The sequence below is a fragment of the Haliotis asinina genome, chromosome 2 (assembly GCF_037392515.1).
Source record: "Haliotis asinina isolate JCU_RB_2024 chromosome 2, JCU_Hal_asi_v2, whole genome shotgun sequence".
Taxonomy (NCBI): domain Eukaryota; kingdom Metazoa; phylum Mollusca; class Gastropoda; order Lepetellida; family Haliotidae; genus Haliotis; species Haliotis asinina.
The window spans coordinates 69,535,569-69,556,585 of NC_090281.1; the positions used below are offsets into that span (position 1 = coordinate 69,535,569).

General features: G+C 44.4%; 1 protein-coding gene across 1 annotated transcript in view; it reads right to left on the bottom strand.

Annotated features, from left to right (window-relative positions):
- Positions 1-21,017, bottom strand: part of LOC137274215 (tyrosine-protein kinase Btk-like) — a 44,637-nt gene that overhangs the window by 4,986 nt on the left and 18,634 nt on the right. Inside the window, exons 7-13 of the mRNA XM_067807275.1 lie at positions 7,456-7,520; positions 6,880-6,939; positions 5,509-5,643; positions 4,571-4,692; positions 3,481-3,549; positions 2,493-2,557; positions 803-906 (exon numbers count right to left, since the gene is read on the bottom strand). Of these exons, the coding sequence (XP_067663376.1) occupies positions 803-906; positions 2,493-2,557; positions 3,481-3,549; positions 4,571-4,692; positions 5,509-5,643; positions 6,880-6,939; positions 7,456-7,520 (620 nt within the window). The remainder of the gene's footprint in view (positions 1-802; positions 907-2,492; positions 2,558-3,480; positions 3,550-4,570; positions 4,693-5,508; positions 5,644-6,879; positions 6,940-7,455; positions 7,521-21,017) is intronic.

Below are 21,017 nucleotides of genomic sequence, written 5' to 3' on the forward strand. Positions count from 1 at the left end.
AAAAGATAACATAATGATATATGACTTCTCACATGTATTTGAAGTGTTATGCTGTATCAACCTCTGCATCAGACTATGATCAGAATGTTACCCTGCCCTTAAAAGCTAAGGTGCCTGATGACCCCTGATTACTAATTTCAAGCTGCCTTAATATGAGAGTCCTGTGGAGTAATGAAGTATTGTTGTATATGGTACTACCAGACGTACAATTTATTATAATCTATAATATTTATTATCATAGACAATATCATAGACATTATCCTCCTTGTCGAGAATTTGGTAAAGTGAATATCACTGTGTGTAGGCTAGCATGCACAATCTATGTTTTCTCTACATTGGTTTGTACTAGATGCATAATTTGAAAGCTTGTTTGATACTAAATCTTTCACAAGCTTTAAAACTGGTATGTCACAGAAGTGAGTATAGTATTCTGTTTATTACTCTCCAATGTAAGAGGATAGAAATTGCCTACAGTGTGATGACAGCTTACTGCATGTCATGCAAGGTCTGATACAACTGTGACAAAGGTATCAGCACTGTGATGTCATAACTTAAACCATCATGATGTCATATGTTTGTCATCATGCCACTGTAACTTTATCAAACAGTGATATTTTCGATGGATGAGTAATAAAACATTGTATAAAAGACTGGAACATAAACACAGGCCCATTTAGGACAAGTCAAGTGGTGAGTTGGTGTACCCATTATGCGATGACTTACAATCTAACCTCAAGACAAGTCTGGAGTACTGAGGATTTACCACTGGCATCCTCCATCAAAACAACTTGACTAAACTTACGTCATTGTTTTTGCTTCCTCTACAAATGACTCCTCCGACATGGTGCCACACTTCATGACTTTAACTGCCACGGGCTTGTTCCTCCATTTGCCACGGTTGACACTCTGTATAAGAAAGATGACGGATACAAACAATCCCCCAAGAATATACACTACCTTTTAGTAACATTTTAATAACACTGTAGTGAAATTAAAAGACATGTAACGCAATCTGCCACAAGCTTGAAAATAAACCATAAGAATTTCAATCATATCAAAGGAAATATCTGCTTTGTTATCACAGCTAACCTGCAGCACTGTCCAGCTGATTACTGGATATATAAGTAGTCAGCTTGAGCAACCTAGCCAGGTCTAGTTAACTGACAATAAAAGGCTAATGCTATCTCAGACCATGGTTACCTCCCTTGCTTTTACCCATAATCCCAGGAGTGAAACACAAGAATACAAGACCCTGTTCAAAGTGGCCGTTTTGTTAGTGACCTGTTTTAGAGGGGCTTTTGATCGATTATGTGATAGATAAAAAGATCAGATATTGTATTTGATGAGAATATTATTTTGTCCCTAATTTGTTCCCAAATTCCTACTGCCCATGATTTGACACCAATTAAAGATCATTTGTGTTTCCGTTTGAATCTCTTTGTGATCATAGTTTACTCTTAAGCAAAATGAAGAGATAGCATCAAAACCAGGTAATATGATACCTCAGCCTTTTCACCCATACTGTATATCTTGACCATGTTAGGACAACAGTGCTTGTCACCATCCATTAGACCTTGTGGTCAATACTCATGCAGTTGGTCTATGATCAGGTGGACACTGTTTCAACGGTGGGATAAACCTTGTTTGTTGTTCGTAACCTGATACATTCCAAGGCTAGTTCCATATCAAAAAGAACTTATCAAAGTGGAAGGTGTCATACTCATTAACACTTTTCTGCTTCAGACAGATTGTAAATGATTGGCAAGTTTCTAGTATCTGGCCCAGGACTAACTTGACGGTGGATTAGTTTGAAATCGAGGACACAGGCTGATATTTGGAGGTTTCATTGACAATAAGTAGGCTGGCAAGTATGGAACAGGAGAACAGTCTACAACCAACATTAATGAAGTTGACATGTAACTGGTCATTGCAGATAGCAAAGAAGGAACATGATTGTGGTGAGTAGCATGCTGGGTGACTGGTGCTAGGGAAATAACTGTAACAAGGATATCAAGATGGTGCGTGTGAGCAATGTTTTGCAATGAGTAAGTAAAGAAAAGGATGTGTGGTGTATTGGGAATATAGTTTTCTGTTGCTGGTAAAGGAATAGCAGGCTGAAGTGAATGACCTTTCCAGTCTCTGAACAGTACGTGATGGCTGGATCATATTGTTGACAACTTTGCCTTCAAACAGGCCAACCATAGTTGTAAGGTCATCATTGAGAGCAACAGCATTTCCATTTGAAGGATGCAATTTAGTTTATTACTTTGTAGAGTATGAAAGAACCTCTCAGTGGATAGTTGCTATGACCACTGGATCTATGACTTTGGGGATCAGGACGCACATCCATTTTCTAAGGGGTAAAACTCTTTAACCATGTTTTGATAATCTGGTGATTTTACTGGGAAATAACATGTAAGTCAGATAACTGGATGTTTTAGGAAAGAACTAAGCACTGTCAAAAAGAGTAATACAACCAGCTTGGTGCTTACCCCAAAGCATCCTGAGCCCAGCTGTTCCCCAGTCTCCAGGTCATCTGGGTCGATTTCCCACTTGCCTGCAAGGAGAACACCCACATATGACAACACTCAGAGAACACCCTATTAATACAGCATACAAAGGACTGATGGTATGTTAGACAAATGTGTGAGAATGTCCAAATGATGTAAAGAGTAGGCAAAACTGTTTTGGTGAATAATTACCTTCCTCTAGAAATAACAGTCAAACAATGTAACCAGGTTACACAGTATTACCATACAATCAACCAGGTCACACATTGTTACCACACAATCAACCAGGTCAAACATTGTTATCACACAATCAATCAGGCCAAATACTGTTACCACACAATCAACCAGGTCACACATTGTTACAACACAATCAACCAGGTCATACACTGTGGTCACACTATAAACCAGGTCACACATTGTTACCACACAATCAACCAGGTCACACATTGTGACCACACAATCAACTAGGTCATACACTGTGACCACACAATCAACCAGGTCATACACTGTGACCACACAATCAACCAGGTCATAGATTGTATCCACACAATCAACCTTGTCACACATTGTTTCTACACAATCAACCAGGTCACAGATTGTTACCACACAATCAACCAGGTCATACACTGTAACCACACAATCAACCTGCTCACACATAGTTTCCAGACAATCAGCGAGGTCACACATTGTTACCACACAGTCAACCAGGTCATACACTGTAACCACACTAAAACCAGGTCATACATTGTAGCCTCACATCAAGCTTTGTATGTCTAGGAGTGGAACATGATTGATACAAGCAACTCCATAGCTTATTAGTCCCAGACAAGTGTGGCAGAAACAGTTTCAGCTGTATAAATATGTACATCAGGGAAGGTTTTGACATTAATCTCTGTATACCCACAGACATTAACATTATACAGAAAATCTCTCTGTAGTGTGAAGCCATGTATGTGGATGATCTACTGACCGTGACCAAATCCTGCTGTAGAGGGGGCTGAATGTCGCCTTGGAGGTTCTCGCAGCCGGCATACCAAACCTGCAACACACAGTAAGTCATGTCAAGTGTTGTACTTGTTGTCCAAAATTCCACTACAGTTACCACAAAATATCTGTTCAAACTATATGTGGCTTGAATTGAGCCTAATTCCAAAAATAGTCAAATTATATCCCAAAGCTAGCTGAATTTGACGTTCTGGTGATTTCGATGACTGCATTGTTAGTGCTATATCGGGGAAGCATGTGGGCGATGGGAGTGCACAGACAGTTTCATCGATAAGGCGGATGTCCAGTTCCTGTTGTGAGATGTTTTATTGACAGTTGAAATCCAGAAGTTAAGTTATGTAAAGGGCAAATAAACATCAATATTATTTACCCAAGATCATTCATACTACTTCAGATGCAAAATCAGTCGCCTGTTTGACAAAAAATAGCGAGGGAATTCCAGCAAGATCAGTCATCTGCTGTTGATAGGTTATGACCTAAACAGGAAGCCACGTGATCAAAACACTCTCTCACTGTCCAGAGGTAAAAGTAGGGCTCATCATCAAAAACACATTCAAAATACCCAGATGCAGCAAGCGGCACGCCGATATGATGTCATCAACACTATTTTTGTAGGAAAATCACAATATTTTTGTGTGAAATAGATGAATATATCTGTATCACTCAAGGTTATCAAAAACGAAACTTTAAATGATTTTTAAGATAAAAATTATATTTTTGTCTTACATCCTTGAAAACCCCTAACACCGGGATACATTCGCATGAGAACTGACAATTGAAAAATTGCAGGTGACATAAAATGTGACTTTCTGTGACATTTTTCTATGTTCTTGACAAGACTACCGATGCCATGAAACACAATTTCATGTAAACCCCATCCAACTGGCAAGGTTTCTTTGGTTCAGAACAAAGCAGTTTCACTGAATATCAATTCATCAATAAAACTTCCAAAATCAGAGCCAGTGTTTCAGTGCCACACATGGTACAACATTTCAGCTGAGACTGGTAGTCAGTAGATGATTTATGTGCCTCAAAGATTTCCACAGCTACTTTACCTCCTGAGTTGTGCTTGTGATAGTGAACAACGTCGGGTATGCTGGGGTAGGCATGTTTCTCTGAGATGTAGAACCTGCCCTCAGAATCCTTCCGTATATGATAATGTCTGACTAGAACACTCCTGGAACAGGATATGGGTACTTTCCTTGAGTAAATGGTGAGGGTGCTTACCCTTAATAAAAAAAGTATGTTAACATAGATCATCCCCTTCATTTATACAGAGAGAAAGTGCTTACCCTTTATAACATGAGAGAAATAGTGTTTACCCTTCATAATGTGACAGAAATGGTGTGTACCATTCATGGTACTGAGAAATTGTGCTTACCCTTCATGGGAGAGAGAAATTGTGCTTACCATTCATGGGAGAGAGAAATTGTGCTTACCATTCATGGGAGAGAGAAATTGTGCTTACCATTCATGGGAGAGAGAAATTGTGCTTACCATTCATGGGAGAGAGAAATTGTGCTTACCATTCATGGGAGAGAGAAATTGTGCTTACCTTTCATGGGAGAGAGAAATTGTGCTCACCATTCATGGTAGGGAGAAATAGTGCTTACCATTCATGGGAGAAAGAAATTGTGCTTACCATTCATGGTACTGAGAAATTGTGCTTACCCTTCATGGGAGAGAGAAATTGTGCTTACCATTCATGGTACTGAGAAATTGTGCTTACCCTTCATGGGAGAGAGAAATTGTGCTTACCATTCATGGGAGAGAGAAATTGTGCTTACCTTTCATGGGAGAGAGAAATTGTGCTCACCATTCATGGTAGGGAGAAATAGTGCTTACCATTCATGGGAGAAAGAAATTGTGCTTACCATTCATGGGAGAAAGAAATAATGCTTGCCTTTCAAGAGGAGGGAGAAATAATGCTTATCCTTCATAAGGAGAGATAAACAGAGCTTACCCTCTGTGAGGAAAAAGAAATAGTGCTCACCCTTCATTAGTAAATAGTGACAGGGTGTACATTCCAGGTGTGCTGCTGGAGTCTCGCACCAGGAAGCAGCCCTCACGATTGTCCTCCTGCAAGATGGCTTCACTGCGCTGCCGGGTGATATCCTTGTAGTACCAGCTGGAACACAGTGTGGGCAATGAAATGTTAAGTGGGTCATGGGAATGTTAACTCCAACACAACAGAGCATGGTTGTACAGCAATGAATAGGAAACATGATATTGTTTTATTTCAGTGTTTTTCTTGTATATAGTGTTTTAGTAAGAGACAAATGACGTAAGGATATCATTATTACACCTTCAGCTACTGATATGACATTATCATAATAATATGATAATAATCTACTTATATGGCGCTTATATCCAAGCACATTACCTGCTCACATGGCTACATACAATACTATCCCAAGTCATAAGACACCATCGTACTTCATACCATCTGATACTTTTTCAACTCTCTGGGGCCTGGGAAGTATACAGCCATGTTGACCTAATCACTCACACTGCCAGCACATCCTCACTGGTACCCAATTTACAGCTGGATGAACTGAGACATTGTGGATTTAAGGTAAATGTTCACTTGCGGTTGGTCACATGAAACACTGCTTGGTACGAGGAAAAGGTGTAGTGCTGTGTATATAAGAAGGCCCAATAACCTTAACCGACCTGGAGAGGGGGTTGTGGGGTGATGGGTGAGAGGTGGGGGAGGAGAGAGATAAAAAGAGAGAGAAGAAGGTGGTGTTGGGGTGGGGGGTGGGGTGGGGTGGGAAGGTGGTGCGGGGAGGAGGCAAGACTAAAGTTCTCTCCCTCTTGTCAGATGAAGGAGGTGTGGTTGTGCGTTTGGTTGATGTGATGCTAATGGTATCTCCCTCATGGTACTGGAAAAGGGAAAGGGGTTCTTGTTGTGTGTAAAGGCTGGTCACTGCATGGATGAGGGCTCTGCTGACAATTATAGCCACACATCATTTCATCCAACATCTGACCTGTGAACATATGGGTTAGAATTGGTCTTCAGCAACCCATGCTTGTCGTAAAAGGGAACTAATGAGATCAGATGGTCAGGCTCGCAGACTTGGCTGACACGTGTCATTGTATCCTAACTGTGTAGATCGATGTTCATGCTGTTGAACACTGGATTGTCTGGTCAAGACTCGACTATTAACAGACCACTGCCTTAAACCTGCAACACTGTTGAGTGTGGTGAAAGCCTAAACTCACTCACTTACTCATCCAACATCCAGTACTATTTCAGTTTTACTTATAACCAGACCAAGAACCAAAATCTCTATTTCTTCATGGGAAAACATAGTTCCTTTTTTTCGAGTCTGTGATGTGACACTGGTAAATAAATACTTACTCATATATTTCCAGGTCAAACTTCCTTTTGACATAATTAGCTGGAATGTATCCCTGATTCCTGCAAACGAGGCAGAATATGTATAGGCAAGTTCCTAGAACATGTCACCACATCAGGAATTTTGGACAAATGAGAAAAAAGAGCAAGAATTGGACAAAACATGATGCAATATTCACACACAAGAGGCCTAGATTGGGTTTAACATATACTTTCATATACTTACTCAATGGTGAAATGTGTAGTGTTAAAAAGGAGTGCTAAGAAGGTGAACAATATAATTGTGTTCAGATTTCTGTGTACAGGGCTAAACTGTAGTGACATATAAATATAATGGCACTCATCAAACTGGGCCATTGCATCAGGTTAAATATTACTAAATATTTCCATAACAGTACACATTATTATACCTAACAACATACTTAACTGACCACAGTGTTTGATGGTTATGACACCATTGCAGTAAATGCCCCTTTTAAAGAAAGGGCTTACTAGCTCTTTGAGGAAGTAAGCCATCATGTCTCCTAAAGAGCTAGTTGTTCAAAGAAACATTCATATAAGAAAATAAATATTTCTCACCCCTTCTTGTCTTTAGCTTGCCACCAATGTTCCCGGCTATCATCTAGTATTTCATACTCCTCCCCCTGAAAATAGACAGGTGGGAGTTAGTCTAGTCATGTTATTTCTCACTGGAAAGAACTAGGATCTGTGTTTGGTTTCATAAGTGTTCATAAATAGTGTTCCCAGTACTGTTTTTGTACATCCACACATCGGTCAGTGTAGATGAATGGTCTTGTGCATAGAGTTGAGATCACAAATCAGTTGCAGCTAAGCAACGATGAGTGAGGAGAATCCATGGAGGTTTTAGGCCTTCAGTCCTGCCCTACCACATATACACCTGAATTGTCATCTCTTGTTTTCCCAGAATAACCACATTTGAGATTTTTGGTTTGTTATTAAGACCTTTTCCCAGGTTTTAGTTTTCATTAGTAAGACGTCTTCTGAGGTTTCACTTCATATAATTGTCTTTTCTTAACTCTATATGAACATCAACATTCAAATGACATATGAGTGTTTGAAATCAATTGAAAAATATCGTTCAAGATTAAGATCAACGTGCAAATATTTTCTCAAGCAAGATTGGAACTTTCAGATTTGTAGGCAGACGCACTACCACAAGGCTGCCGGGCTGCTGGAAGAAGTGGAGTAGTATAGGGAATAGGGGTTTTGGCTCACTTTCAAGAAATGTCTCTACAAAGCCTTATTTATTAAATAAGGCTTTGGTTGGGACCTTAGATCTTGCTACTGTTACCCCTACTACAAAAAGGTTGGGTGTCTATGAAACAGTTTACCGTGTATTGGTAGGAGGTAACACTGTGCCGTACGGTACGATCAATAATTCTTCTCTTACAAACCCCCTACCCGGCCCACCCCTCAAGTAGTACAAGTTAGGTTCGTCGGCTTTCATATCCACTTTATCTATGTTGTAAGTTTTGACTGACCATATAGGATCGGTGGCCCGCTTACGGCTATCGCCCTCGTGTTCCCCCGGCTGGTATAGATACCTCACTAGAGCCCTATCTGGTATCTGTTTCTCCTTCCCACGCAATGGAGCGGCCGACTCTGCAACTATTGATTTTAGTTTGATAGCGTCTGCCGGTTTCTTACCGGTGAGACGGGTGACTTCATGGTTGATTGCCGACACCACCTTGGGTAACCTCGTGACCCATTCAGTCGATCGTTTTCCAGGGGTGGTCATCTCCCTAGCATACTGATAACCGAACAAGCGCTCAGCCAAAGTCCTATTAAATCTCTCAACTATGGCTTGGCTGCGATGGGCTCTGGCCGTGCCACGCCTGACCTTTGTATCGTGTTTGGCTAGCAGTTGTGACACGGCACCCATGAACTCCCGTCCGGGGTCAACTTGCAGCTCTGTTGGCCACGTCAGTGGGCTGCGTTTGTATATGCGTTCAAATCCTCTGGCTACCTGGGCCGAATCTTTCGTGGTCAAGGGTTCGGCTTCCTTGTAACGACTGGCTACATCCACTACGGTTAAGGCATACTTGTACCTCTTATCGTGGGGTAGGAACAGTAGGTCTGCCTGGTGAATGCTATTAGGTATGTTAATACCGAACCTCCTTCTAGGCACGTAGCGTGGTGCCGGTAAATAGATCTGCCACAGGGCTTGTTTTTCAAGCCACGCTTTGGCTTCCTCCGGGGGTACTCGCGCTAGTTTAGCTAGCTTATCTACTGCGTTAGCTCCTTTCCAGTACCCACGCGGGCTGTAGTAAATAGCCTCAAATTTTTTCATGTCCATACGCGTATGTGTTTATCCCATCAATAGCTATCCAACGTTTCGTGTCCATAGGCGACAGGGACGTCTTGTTTATAGTCAGTCCGTATATCTTATGCCCATCACTTCTAAGTGTGTTCATTTTATGTCTAAAGGTACAGGTCTTGAACAGGGCTTCCTTGAATCTGGCGTGTTTGATGTGTTGTTTCACCACATACTTCTTAACCCCCTTAGCCTTCCGGATCTCACTATTGTCGGCTTTCAGTATGGAGTACATCTTAGGTCTCAAACCTATGTACTCGGCTATGGGCGTGCCAGCACACTCGTCCTTCATCTTACCTAGGACCTTTTTATTTACCGTGCTGTGTAGGGTATGGGTCTTAGGGTAGTCGCTGGTGTCGTATAAATCGAGGTGTTTTTTCATGTCCTCGTACACGTCCTCGGTTCGAATCTCCATCAGCAGGGAATCCGTGTCAGTGTACAGCACTTCACACCTGTTGCCGTACTGTTTCTTGAGCTCGTTGTAGTAAAAGTCGTACATCAGGTGTTTGGATAAATCGAGGATGCTCATCCCCACGTAAACAGGCCGGTTGAATTTTATGTGGTTTTTCTTCATGTGTATGGCAACCAGGTTGTCTGTAAATATTTTATTACGGTTGAATGCCGGACTGGCTATCAATTTCCTGAGCTTGTCTTCCTCACTAGATCTAACCAGCTTCACGGTTACGCGTTTCCTCAGGTTTTCCATAGTCTTACCAAACACCGAGTTATTCATGAGCTTGTAGAGATTTTTCTCAAAATCACTGGTGGCTTTTTTTCTTAGGTCTGTGTTCATTCTGATGTAGGGCTCCATCCATGGGCTCTGGTCGAACATGAGCACCCTGTGTATTTTGGTCAGTCTCATACCCAACGACAGGTACAGCTGTAGGTTGCGATAGTGAACGATGTACTTGGTCTTATTCATTAAGTTAGGAACGAGTTTTTCAACGTCTGTCACACGCCCACCTGACAAGTTATGTTGGTACTCAGACATGCAGTCTGTGTTAACCCTCATACGTTCGGGGGCCAGGGGATAGCTGTTGTGCGATGTGTGTAATTCCTTGGGATACTCTAAGTCAACTTCGAGGATATACCCTTTGTTCGAATCTGGTGCAACCTCCATAACATCAACGTGGGGTACCCATTCGAATCCCCCTGTAGGTAGATACTGACTCATGGCCCAGCCGTACAGGTTGTTTGCGTCGAGGTTGAGAATGTGATTGGTTGGTTTGTTAGGATCGTAACCTTTCACGTATTGATTATTTGCTTTCGCGTATCGTTTGGATGCCATGGAAATCCCACCTCGCAAGCCTTTCGCAATGAATAGGTGCATGTCGTAATCTGTTAGCAATTCCAAATTAACTCCGGTCTTTTTAAGCAAGGCGTCCCACGACAGACCTGGGCTGGTGTAATACCATGCGGGGTCGAGTTTATACTGCTTTAAACACGTCCGCCTAAACGTTTCAAACACGTCGGCTAACAGCAATACATCTGTCCTCAAGTACAGGTCGTGATAATCACCCAGGTTCTTACAACCCAGTTTATTCCATACGTTAATCGCGTGTGAGTAATCATCTCGTGAGACGGACGCCTCATTCAGCTTGCTATAAAAGCAGTCAATAGGGGGTAGTCTGGTCTCGGTGAACTTGGCCCAACTATCCATGTACTCATAGGGGTACACACCCTTCCTCATAAGCAGGGGTCTAGTCTCGGCGTCTGTGTATCGATCGGTGATAGGGAAGGTATTGTTGGCCTTGACCAGACTGTCGAGTGACGACAGGAGGAACTGAAACGAGTCAATGAACCTAAGTCCGTTTAAGCTGAAGGAGATGTATCTCTCCATGTTGTTTGGGATGCACGTTATATTACCATCGATTTTCGCGATGGCCTGCATAATCAAGTGTGAGTCGTACCCTCTCAAGTTGTGAAAGACAACGGGGATGTTTATTGTCCTAGGGTTGATTTTAAGCTTGAGGTTGCACGCGCTGTGAGCGGCGCCTCTATACTTACCAGTTATGTGGCAGTGATCTCTCACCGAATCACCGTTAAGTGGTGAGTCGCACACGTGACAGTTAGTGCTACTAGCGTGAGCTAGCCTGTCGACTCGGGTCATACGCATGGGAGCGATTCTATACAATGCATTCCTAATAATTTTTTCTTCCTCCTGCAAACACTTTAGAAACCTTTCAGCCGCGTCAGGGCCCCTATACACTACCGGAGCTTTCGTTTCCCCGTCACAACGGACGACAATGTATCCAAACCCACAGGCTTTATGCTCTTGTGTTTTGTGGGTGAAGCTACCACTGGGAGCCTCGCCGGCGGCAGCCACTAAGGCTTCGAAGTCGGCGTATATGATATAAGGCACAGACATTTGGTTCTTGTGATTACAGAATTTTAGGATATTATCACCTTCCTTAGGCATGTCGACTCGTATGGCCGTCTGCCCCACACCTTGACAATCATCCCGGTGGGATTCTAATAAATCAGCTCGGGTGAAGCCATGTAGACATCGTTCACAGAAGTGGGTCTTTCCTTTGTATGCTGATTGGTCATACAACAGCCTGCTAAAGTGTTTTATCCACGTGTAGTGATACTTGTCACCTCGCTGGATCATGAATATATTGATAACTTGGCGATCCTTCACCGGGCTGACCCTGTGTACTATTGTTGTGTTACCTTCGTGCCCAAAAACATTTATAGCCAGATTATTCTGTTTTTCTACTTTAGTGATCTGGGATATTGGGGTGGGTTCATCTATACATTGCCAATTGAGCCCATCATCTTGGGGATAGCTAGAAAGCCTATCTGAATTAGCGCCAGCTGGAAATAAGGCTGACCTGATAGCTAACCTCAGGCAATCGTTTCCTCTATTCTTAACGTTTACTATGGCATGTTTGTTCCTATAGTAGGGAGGCAAGGCTAGGTATGACCCGCCTCTGAACGGCACGTAGTTAGCTATGTCTAGATAGATATTATCGATTTTATCTACAGCCCACCCGGACCCCAAGTGTGTGTAGCGTTCTAGGTATTCTCGTATCTGCTGAAAACTGGTATCGATTGATGCGTCAATGGTCTCTGTATGTGTGGCGACCTCTTGTTGACCTCGGAAGTAAGGCTGAACATACTCAGTGGTACTCCCAACCTGCTTATCGAGCGACATTTTCACTGTGATCTGAAACTTGATACTTCCTAGGTTATTTAGTTCCTGGTTGACCTTATCAGCTATCAGAGGCTTGATATCTGTAATGTCTATGTTTCTATCAACGCGCATGCGCCAACCTCTCAAATAGTTGCCTACAGCGCGCTCAGTGCGCACGAACTGTAGGTCAATAGCTCTATTCTGTCGTAATAATTCTACAAGCTGTGGTTTTCTCATACGGGAATACCCACCTAAACCCAAATCGTGTGCCTCGGTTTTCAGTTGTTTTACAGTGGGACGTGCTACGGGGGCATGTGATAACAATGCGGTTAACCCGGCTCTCCCCAGGTTTGAATAACCCGTGTGTCCAAGCTGTTTTGCTTGAGCTTTTAATTGTTTTACCGTAGGAGGGGCTTCTAAACCTAGTAATCTCAACAATGCTGACTTCCGCATTCGAGAATACCCGATGACACCTCTCTGTTTTGCGACCTTCTTCAGCTCGCGTACAGTAGTCATTGTGTTTACACCTAAGAGAACTAATGTCTAATTGGTTCACAGTAACCTTATTAAAAAATATATTTCAATCCTGTATACTTGTAAATATTTTATTTGACATGTCTATCACTTCTAAGAGAGCCACTAGGTGAGACCAATTCTCGGAAGTCTTCTATCAGCGAGGTATCATGTGATAACAATCCGACTAACCAGTCTCTCCCCATGTTTGAATAACCCGTGTATCCAAGCTGTTTCGCTTGAGTTTTTAATTGTTTTACCGTAGGAGGGGCTTCTAAACCGAGTAATCTCAACAATGCTGACTTCCGCATTCGAGAATACCCGATCACACCTCTCTGTTTTGCGACCCGCTTTAGCTCGCGCACAGTATACATAGTGTTTACACCTAAGAGAACCAATGTCTAATTGGTTCACAATAAGGGGAGGTAACCCTTTCACGCATTGGAGTCTATCTTGAGCAGTCGCCTACGTTCTTTTATGTAGCCCTTTTTATTCTCGTAGATGAGTTGATGTCTGACTACGTTCGCTCCGTGAGCTTTACATAGACAGTAGTGCCCTTTAACCCCGATACCACACACAGAACACGTGTAGTTAGGACTTCCCATATGGAAACAACAGAACCCCTGATTCCTGCATTTCCTACCACAGGCCTCGGTCTTCCCCATAAGTATGTATTCACATCGGTATGGAGCGGGTCTCATGTTTACTTATATAGGTATTTTAGTTTAATTGCTTCGCAACCAACGCAGTAGCTGCTATACCCAACACTATGAAGACCAGTTCACGATTCATTTGTCCCTTGGATGGTGTGTAGTACTGAGCGAGTGTGGGTTTATTGAGCGGTTCCAATTGTTTACCAGTTAGTAGGTAGTATTCTTTCATTGCTTCATCGACATCGTTGAATGTTTGAACGGCATGGTTTTCACGCGTGAGTTGTTCGTTAATAAAATCGATCCTCTGGAGACGTTTTTTAGCGTACTCGGCCTGTGCTCTTTGTAATTTCTCAGTAGCGAGATCGTGCCGCTTCCTTTCTTCCTGTATTTCAGCCTCGTGATCATCTCGTAGTTTCGAGAAGAGGAAATTACTCCCCGAAAATGCCAGGGCATTCACTAACGCCCCACCGACCATCATAGCTATCGTGGCCATCCCTATATTTATTTCATTATATTATCAGGTATTATTCCTTGTTTTACTAGGATGTCTTTTGTGGCCATCGCCATACCAAGGTTCATTATGAGCATACCCATATCCTGCAGGTTGAAATCTAGCTTGATAGTTGGTTGTTTAAGCACCATTTTAGTCAACCGAGCGTACCCTACGGCTAGACTGGCGACCACTGTGGCGTGGTATGCGTCGTTGACGAACGTTTTCCCCTCAGACATTATGTATATGATATAAAATATTAAAATTATAACATGATATGCGGATCTACCGTGGGGGTGGGGGGCTCACTGTTGGGTGGTGGCTCACTGTGGGAGGGTACCCCCACGTATAACCACGAGATAGCCAAGGCAGCAGTTACACCTACAGCCAACAACAGTCGGGTTGGGTTGGCCACTTTATGTTGGTTACACCACCGTTTTTTACCGGCAGCTACTCTCTTAGGATTCTTCTGCCTGGTTACTGTTGGGGGTACCCCCACTGGGGTCACTTCCCTCACTGGTTCCTGTGAAGGGGTCTCCTCCACTGTTTCCACTGGTTCCTGTGCAGCATCCATCTATACTATTATTATTATTCTTTCTCTCAAATTGACAATGTTTTGCCGTGATAATCGCCGCCGTCACTGGAGCCAACAACATACCATATTTGTGGTACAGCTCGCAGCTGATAGAGCTCACGGCGTGTTCGATAAAAGGGTCTTTATCTAGGTCCTCCCACAGGTAAAGTCGGCGCACTGGTGGAATGGGAAGGAAGTATGACACAATACCGGTGTATATCTGGGTCATAGCCGATCCTATTGTCTTTGTCATTTCTGCTCCGAGCCGGGACTCGTATCTAGCGTACAGCTTATCGATTTCTTCGACTGGCATTTTGTGAATTTTATCCGGAGTGTAGTCTCCAAAGTAATGTTTGGCTTTGCCGCCAACAGCCAACGCCACCAGTTTCTCTCGCTTGGGGGAATCCCCCACACCCCCAGTGGGGCCTGCCGTACCCCCAGGTACCAACTGTTCGAGCAATTCCTCACACTCCATCTTATAATATAACAAGTAAGATTTAGTTTTAACTATATAATACCCGATGCAGACAAAACACAGAGAAATGAAGGTTAAGTTGCACACGACAAACACTTCGAATATCATAGCTATATGCTTAGCTTTGCTTAGCTTTAGCTTAGCTTTGCTTAGCTTTGCTTAGCTTTGCTTAGCATACTATATATGCTACTGGTTGGTCGGTCTTGAGCACGAGCTTAGCGTGTTTAGTTTCAGCGAGCTGTTTCTTCACCCGTTCCCATTCTAATTTACTCATCACATCGTTCTCTCTCAAACACTCCTCGAACGAATCCCTGTCCTTGCAGTGAAATAAGGCCACCCATCGCGTCTGCTCCCTGAGGTCTTTCAACACCGAGTTGAACTTCTGCGTTAGCACCCAGACGCTGTGATTTGCATGCCGGCCGGAGAAGGCCAGGTACGATAGCATGTCTCTCTTTTTTGTTATCTCGCGATTAGCGCTGCAGTCGTCCAGTATGAACAGCGTCGGTTCCCCTTTAAATTTCTCGTGAAGAGCTTTCAACCAGTCCTGCAGGCGTGTTCCAGGGTCGATTTTGTGTACGTCCGGGTCCGTCATCACCCAAGGTCGCGCGTACGTTTTATTCATGCTCAGAGTAGGGCACATGATAACGATGTTATCGAACACATCCTTGTAGTAACCCTCTAACATATCCAACACGAAAACGGTCTTCCCACAGCCAGTCTGCCCGCATATGATAGCGCAGTGTGGGTCAGTGGGTAACCCCAGGGGGGTGTGGGGGTACCCCCCACTAGTAGATGGCTTGCACGAATCTCCCATTGTCTATATTAAGTTGCGCGTCCATAATAACGTACAGATATAATTTCAACTTACCAGCGGGTTGAGCCTTCTTAGTAATCTGGATGGTTATCCCTTCGCTGCCGTTATCTATACGACGCCCGCTACCGTGCAGTTTATCATCATCCGTGGATCGCATGTCCAACCATAGGGCGTACTTGGTGGTCAGGTATTCACCGATCTGCACGGAGCTTAGGTTCAGGTCCTTTGTTATGTAATTCCCCACTGGTAGCTTTTTTATCTCATCCCACTGCTAGTGTGGTCTCATACCATGACTGAACAGCTGGTTGGGCACGCCCTCGATGGTCACTTCCACCTTTTCAATCTCGGGGTTGAAAAACTTCTCGCTGTCCCTCTGGAATGGCTCGTAATCCTCCACGGGGACGACCAGGATACCTTTCATCGATCGCGCCGGCACGTTCAGGTTGATATTCCACACAGTGTCGCTCTTATCTCGCACGACTGATCTATGCCTCAGTACGCGATCGTATAGGATAGCCATCTTCCCAGAGTACTGACTTCGAACCTGCCTGGCCAGCTCCGGGCTAGTGACCATGTCGAACTCCAGAGAGATGTTGTCTATGGCATAACTGGCCTCATCACCGTTCGGCGTACGCACTACTTTGCTATAGTCGTTAAACGTGAGCTCGTATTCAAGCCTGTCACCCAGCGCGGCCTGGTAAAACGGCGCGTGTCCCGTGAGCAACTCGAAGTCGAGCGGCACGCAGAATCGATTTCTGTATGCTCGAGCGATGGCCTTTTCACCGTCCGATAGCTTGTCTTGCTGGTCTTGCGTGAAGACATACCCTATGCGCGCCCGGGTTGATTTGCTGATACCCTGGTACACATCATTGACTCGTTCTCCATCGCTTTTCCAGAGATCCTTGTAGCAGTGAAACACGTCGCTGTCGTCGATGCTCAGCACCTCGTTACCGCTGATCTTGACGGTCGTCTTCTTGATAATAGCTCGCCCCACGTTCCGCACTAGCTCGCGTTTGTCGTTGTCGGAGGTCAACGTGATATTGAACGCCAGTCGAACAGTGCCTGGTACAATGAGGTCATTCTCACCAAGGTTTGGAAATCTAACCAGCAGAGTTTGATTCTGGTCTATCTTGCTGGGATTGTTGGTGATGGTCACCGACTGTCGCACGGCTCTGGCCCCTAATGGCTCTCTCAATCTTCTGAAAGGATCTAATTTTCTACCGTACATTGTTATATAAATGAAATATATTTTTAATACTAATGGATGAAGACATACCTATGAATGAGATGTGGGACGATAGTGCCCAGGCATTCAATGATGACCAGGAGACCTCATTCTCGCAAGGTGACGAGCTCCTTAAGGGCGCCGTCGACGATTATTACAACGCAGTTGAAAATAAATCCAAACTCAAGCCGTTGGGAAGGAACTATTCCGATTTTACCCTCAGCAATGGCACGCTGCGTTTGAAGTCTCGCCCGGAGATCGATCTCATGAATAAACGCACTAGAGAACCGCTTGCCTTATCAACATTGGCCGGTAAACATGGAAGTAAGTTTGTCCAAGATGAACTAGGCTTCACAGATTACGGTGGCGCGCGACCTAAGCAGTATCCTCCGAAGTTAGTTCAAGGTCTGGAAGGCATCAGGGACGCCACATCAGATCAAAACATGACTTATGATATTAAAAAAGTGTTGGCCGACTACGAGAACAAACCCTTCCCGGGGCTCGAATTTACCGTTCGGGAACTGCGGGGGTTGGATCTGACGATGCAAACCATTCGCGGGCATCTCGCGAAAAGCACGGCCAAAATGAGTGAGATAGACGACCACATCGCCTATGAAAAGAAAAAACTCGGTGAAACTGAGGACGAGTCTATGAAAGCCACCATCGAGGAACGAATACGTAATTTGGAAGATGAAAAGCAGACCTGGCTGGAGACAGCATCCTCCTTCAAAGAAAAGCTTCGATCCCAGGTCAACCATGTGCGGGAAACCATCAATCAAGTCCTCTACCGAGACACCACGTTAGCAGACAGGATTCGGATATTGTTCCGGGAGCAAGGGATCACCATCGCCAGTATTCTGACTGCATTGGGTTTAATCATATCAACCCTGGTGGTGTCACTGGTGGGGGGAACCCCCACACCCCCCACACCCGGCGGCGGAACCCCAAGTGGCGGTGGTGGTGTTAAAGACTGGATAAAAAAACTCGGGGAAGGCCTAGCTAAACTGGCTGGTAAAGCCGCCGAAGCCCTTCCCGGCATCCTGGGTAGCATCGTCTCGTGGTTGTTGAGCGCTCTGTCTAAAACTGCCATGTGGCTCAGTCAAAACCTGTGGGCAGCCATCGTCGCCGTGGCGGGTCTGGTGTACGTAGCGGCTAAGAAATCTTTAACCAAATAAGTCCCAAAGTTACCCCACCAACCACTAGGGCTGTTTTATTATCAATATGCTGCTGATAGGGGGGTACCCCCACATGAATATGGGGGTGTGTGGGGGGTACATGAACTTTAGACTCCGGGGGTGGCGCCACTATACCCTTTTCACGTGGTGGGATGTGTGGGATATAGGGGGTGTTAATATCGGGGTTGATACCCAACTTTTGGTCCGCCGTGGCTATGACTATTTTGTTGTTATAACCCACCACTTTTTTTATTCTCAGTTGCATATCACTCGGAGCCATGTACAACCCCACGCCGAACACGTAATTGACTTTCGATCTGGCGTATTCTAACACGTTTTGGTAACGGTCGATGGCCCTCGGGAGATCAACTGGAGAATTGATAGCATCCTCAACGTTGGAAACGAATTGTGTCTGAGCGTCGTAAGCAGTTCCCTTACCGAGGATGTTGGAACGCGTCATCGACTGCGCACCCAACAGCGCCCACACGTACGTTCGAATCGAGTCGTTCAAGCGTATTGTACCAGCACGAGTGAATCCTTTCGATGTTTTTGAGATCATTTTAGTCCAGGCTGTGGCTGCATCAGGACTGGTTTGCTTTATACAGCTGACATGGATCTTTTCATTCGTTGTGGGGCCTGTAAATGTATGCCGGTTTGGGTTGTATGAACCATCTTTAGAACCGGCATAATATGTTCCGGACCTGTAGAAGTACACGAGAACTATACCGAGACCATGGTTCACACCAGGAAGGCGAAAGTCTTTATTCGTTGGAATCTCAAACTCCCCACAAACACGTTCATAAGCGCGTCTATCATAGGGGTTATTCGTCATACTCCACGCTTTATCTTGGGGAAGAGGAGCACTTATTTCCTTCAATATTCGTCTCGTTTGATAATAAATATGAAACAAAATAACCGCCTTACTCAGTTCGTCTATACCGTAGTCTGGTGTCACACCCGACCCTGTCGTCGCACACCACACAGCAAAGTTGAGTTGGTTCTGCCAAAACTGCATTGGGTTTTGATTCCAGTTTACCACCGCCTGCGCGTTATTAACGGACACGATATATTTTTCAAAGATATTAATAAAGGTTGTTTTAAACCCCGTACCATCTGCATTCACCACGATTTTCAAGTGTGCTAAATCCATATTATAATATATAAATTATATATTATAATATGTACATAACACTTCCAGGAATAACGAGCGGTGAGGCCGTTCAGCTGACGCACGCGATCGATAACACGTCAGGTCAACTTGAAGTCGCACTCTGCGATATCACCTACCTACCGCAATGGACTAACATTAATATCAGCAACAATAAGCTGTTCGTCAGTGGAACTCGCAGTCAGATAACTGACGGCTACTACAGCGTGTGCTCTCTAAACGACGAGGTCTTCAAACCCCTGGGAGCCGAACTCAAGATGAACGACTCAAACGGTACAGTGGTATTAATCAACAACGGAAGAAACCCCTTGAGGCTCGGCCGACCATTAGCGAGGATACTCGGTATGTCTCCTGACGAGATAAAACCAACAACAACCGTCACAGGCACGAAGTTACCCGACCTAGTACCGTACCGAGAGCTGTACATTCATCTCGGTCAGGTGAGCACAACGTACAACATTCAAGGAGGTCACCCTTCCACTATACTGAGAGCAGTGCCGGTGAAAACTGAGAAATACAACGACGGTAGAACCGAGTCGTTTTCACCACGGCAGTATAAGAGATTAACCCAGGGCAACATACCTGAGCTGACAATATCGGTGTTAGATATAAATCATAATCCTGTAAATATAGGATACCTCAGCTTAACGCTTCATGTAAAATGACCAGCGCACAAGGGCCCGGAGTGAAAAAATGCGTCAATATCGGGATCTCCGACCTCGGAGACACGAGCGGTTTCGACGCTCCCAGAGTAGATGGTACATCGTACGCCTTGCAACTGAAAAACAACATTTACAAACGCGTTGAAATCCCCTCCGGTGGAGCCCTAAGTGATATGATAGATACCACAAGAGCAACAGTAAACACTAAGTACTCCCTTGTCAACACCGGTGATAATAACTGGATAATATACCCATCGTTCGGGGGTAAACTGTTCGACTTAGACGATGTTGAGAGCACTACCGTCGCCCGAAACAAACCATATATGCTCGTCTTCACCGAAGATGACAAGTGGGTGTTGTTACCCGATAACGACGACTGGTTTCTCAATATTAGGCTCGTCTCTCCCTACGTGTTCACGGATAACAAAGACAACCACCTAAACAAAGTCGTGAACAATGGAACCATACTCGTGGCTTACGTCCCAACTCAGAGACGTAGCATAGTCGTCAGCCCACTCGACACTATGGCAGCTCACATGCTATCGAGTAAACCGAACATACAAAACGTGAAATTGCAGTTGGTGTCTGAATTCGAAGGCGTGGTCAGTATACTAGAGAGTCTACCGGCAAACTCAACACTGATCATCAAAGTCTACCTAGGGGAACCATCGGGGAATGATGTCGAGATCGTGAAGGGGATCAAACTCGGGTGGGGGAAACGACACCAGTATCAAGTTTGCAATGTTTACGTGCGGGTGGGTGTCGGCTCCAACACCAGTCTGCAGGGGGTCAACGTGACCGTGGAAAACAAGATATCACTAACCAATATCTTCCTGCCTGCCAACATACACTTCATGGGTATGAAGTTAACCCCTGAATTATTATCAAAAAACCAGTTGGAAATTATATCGTAATAGTATA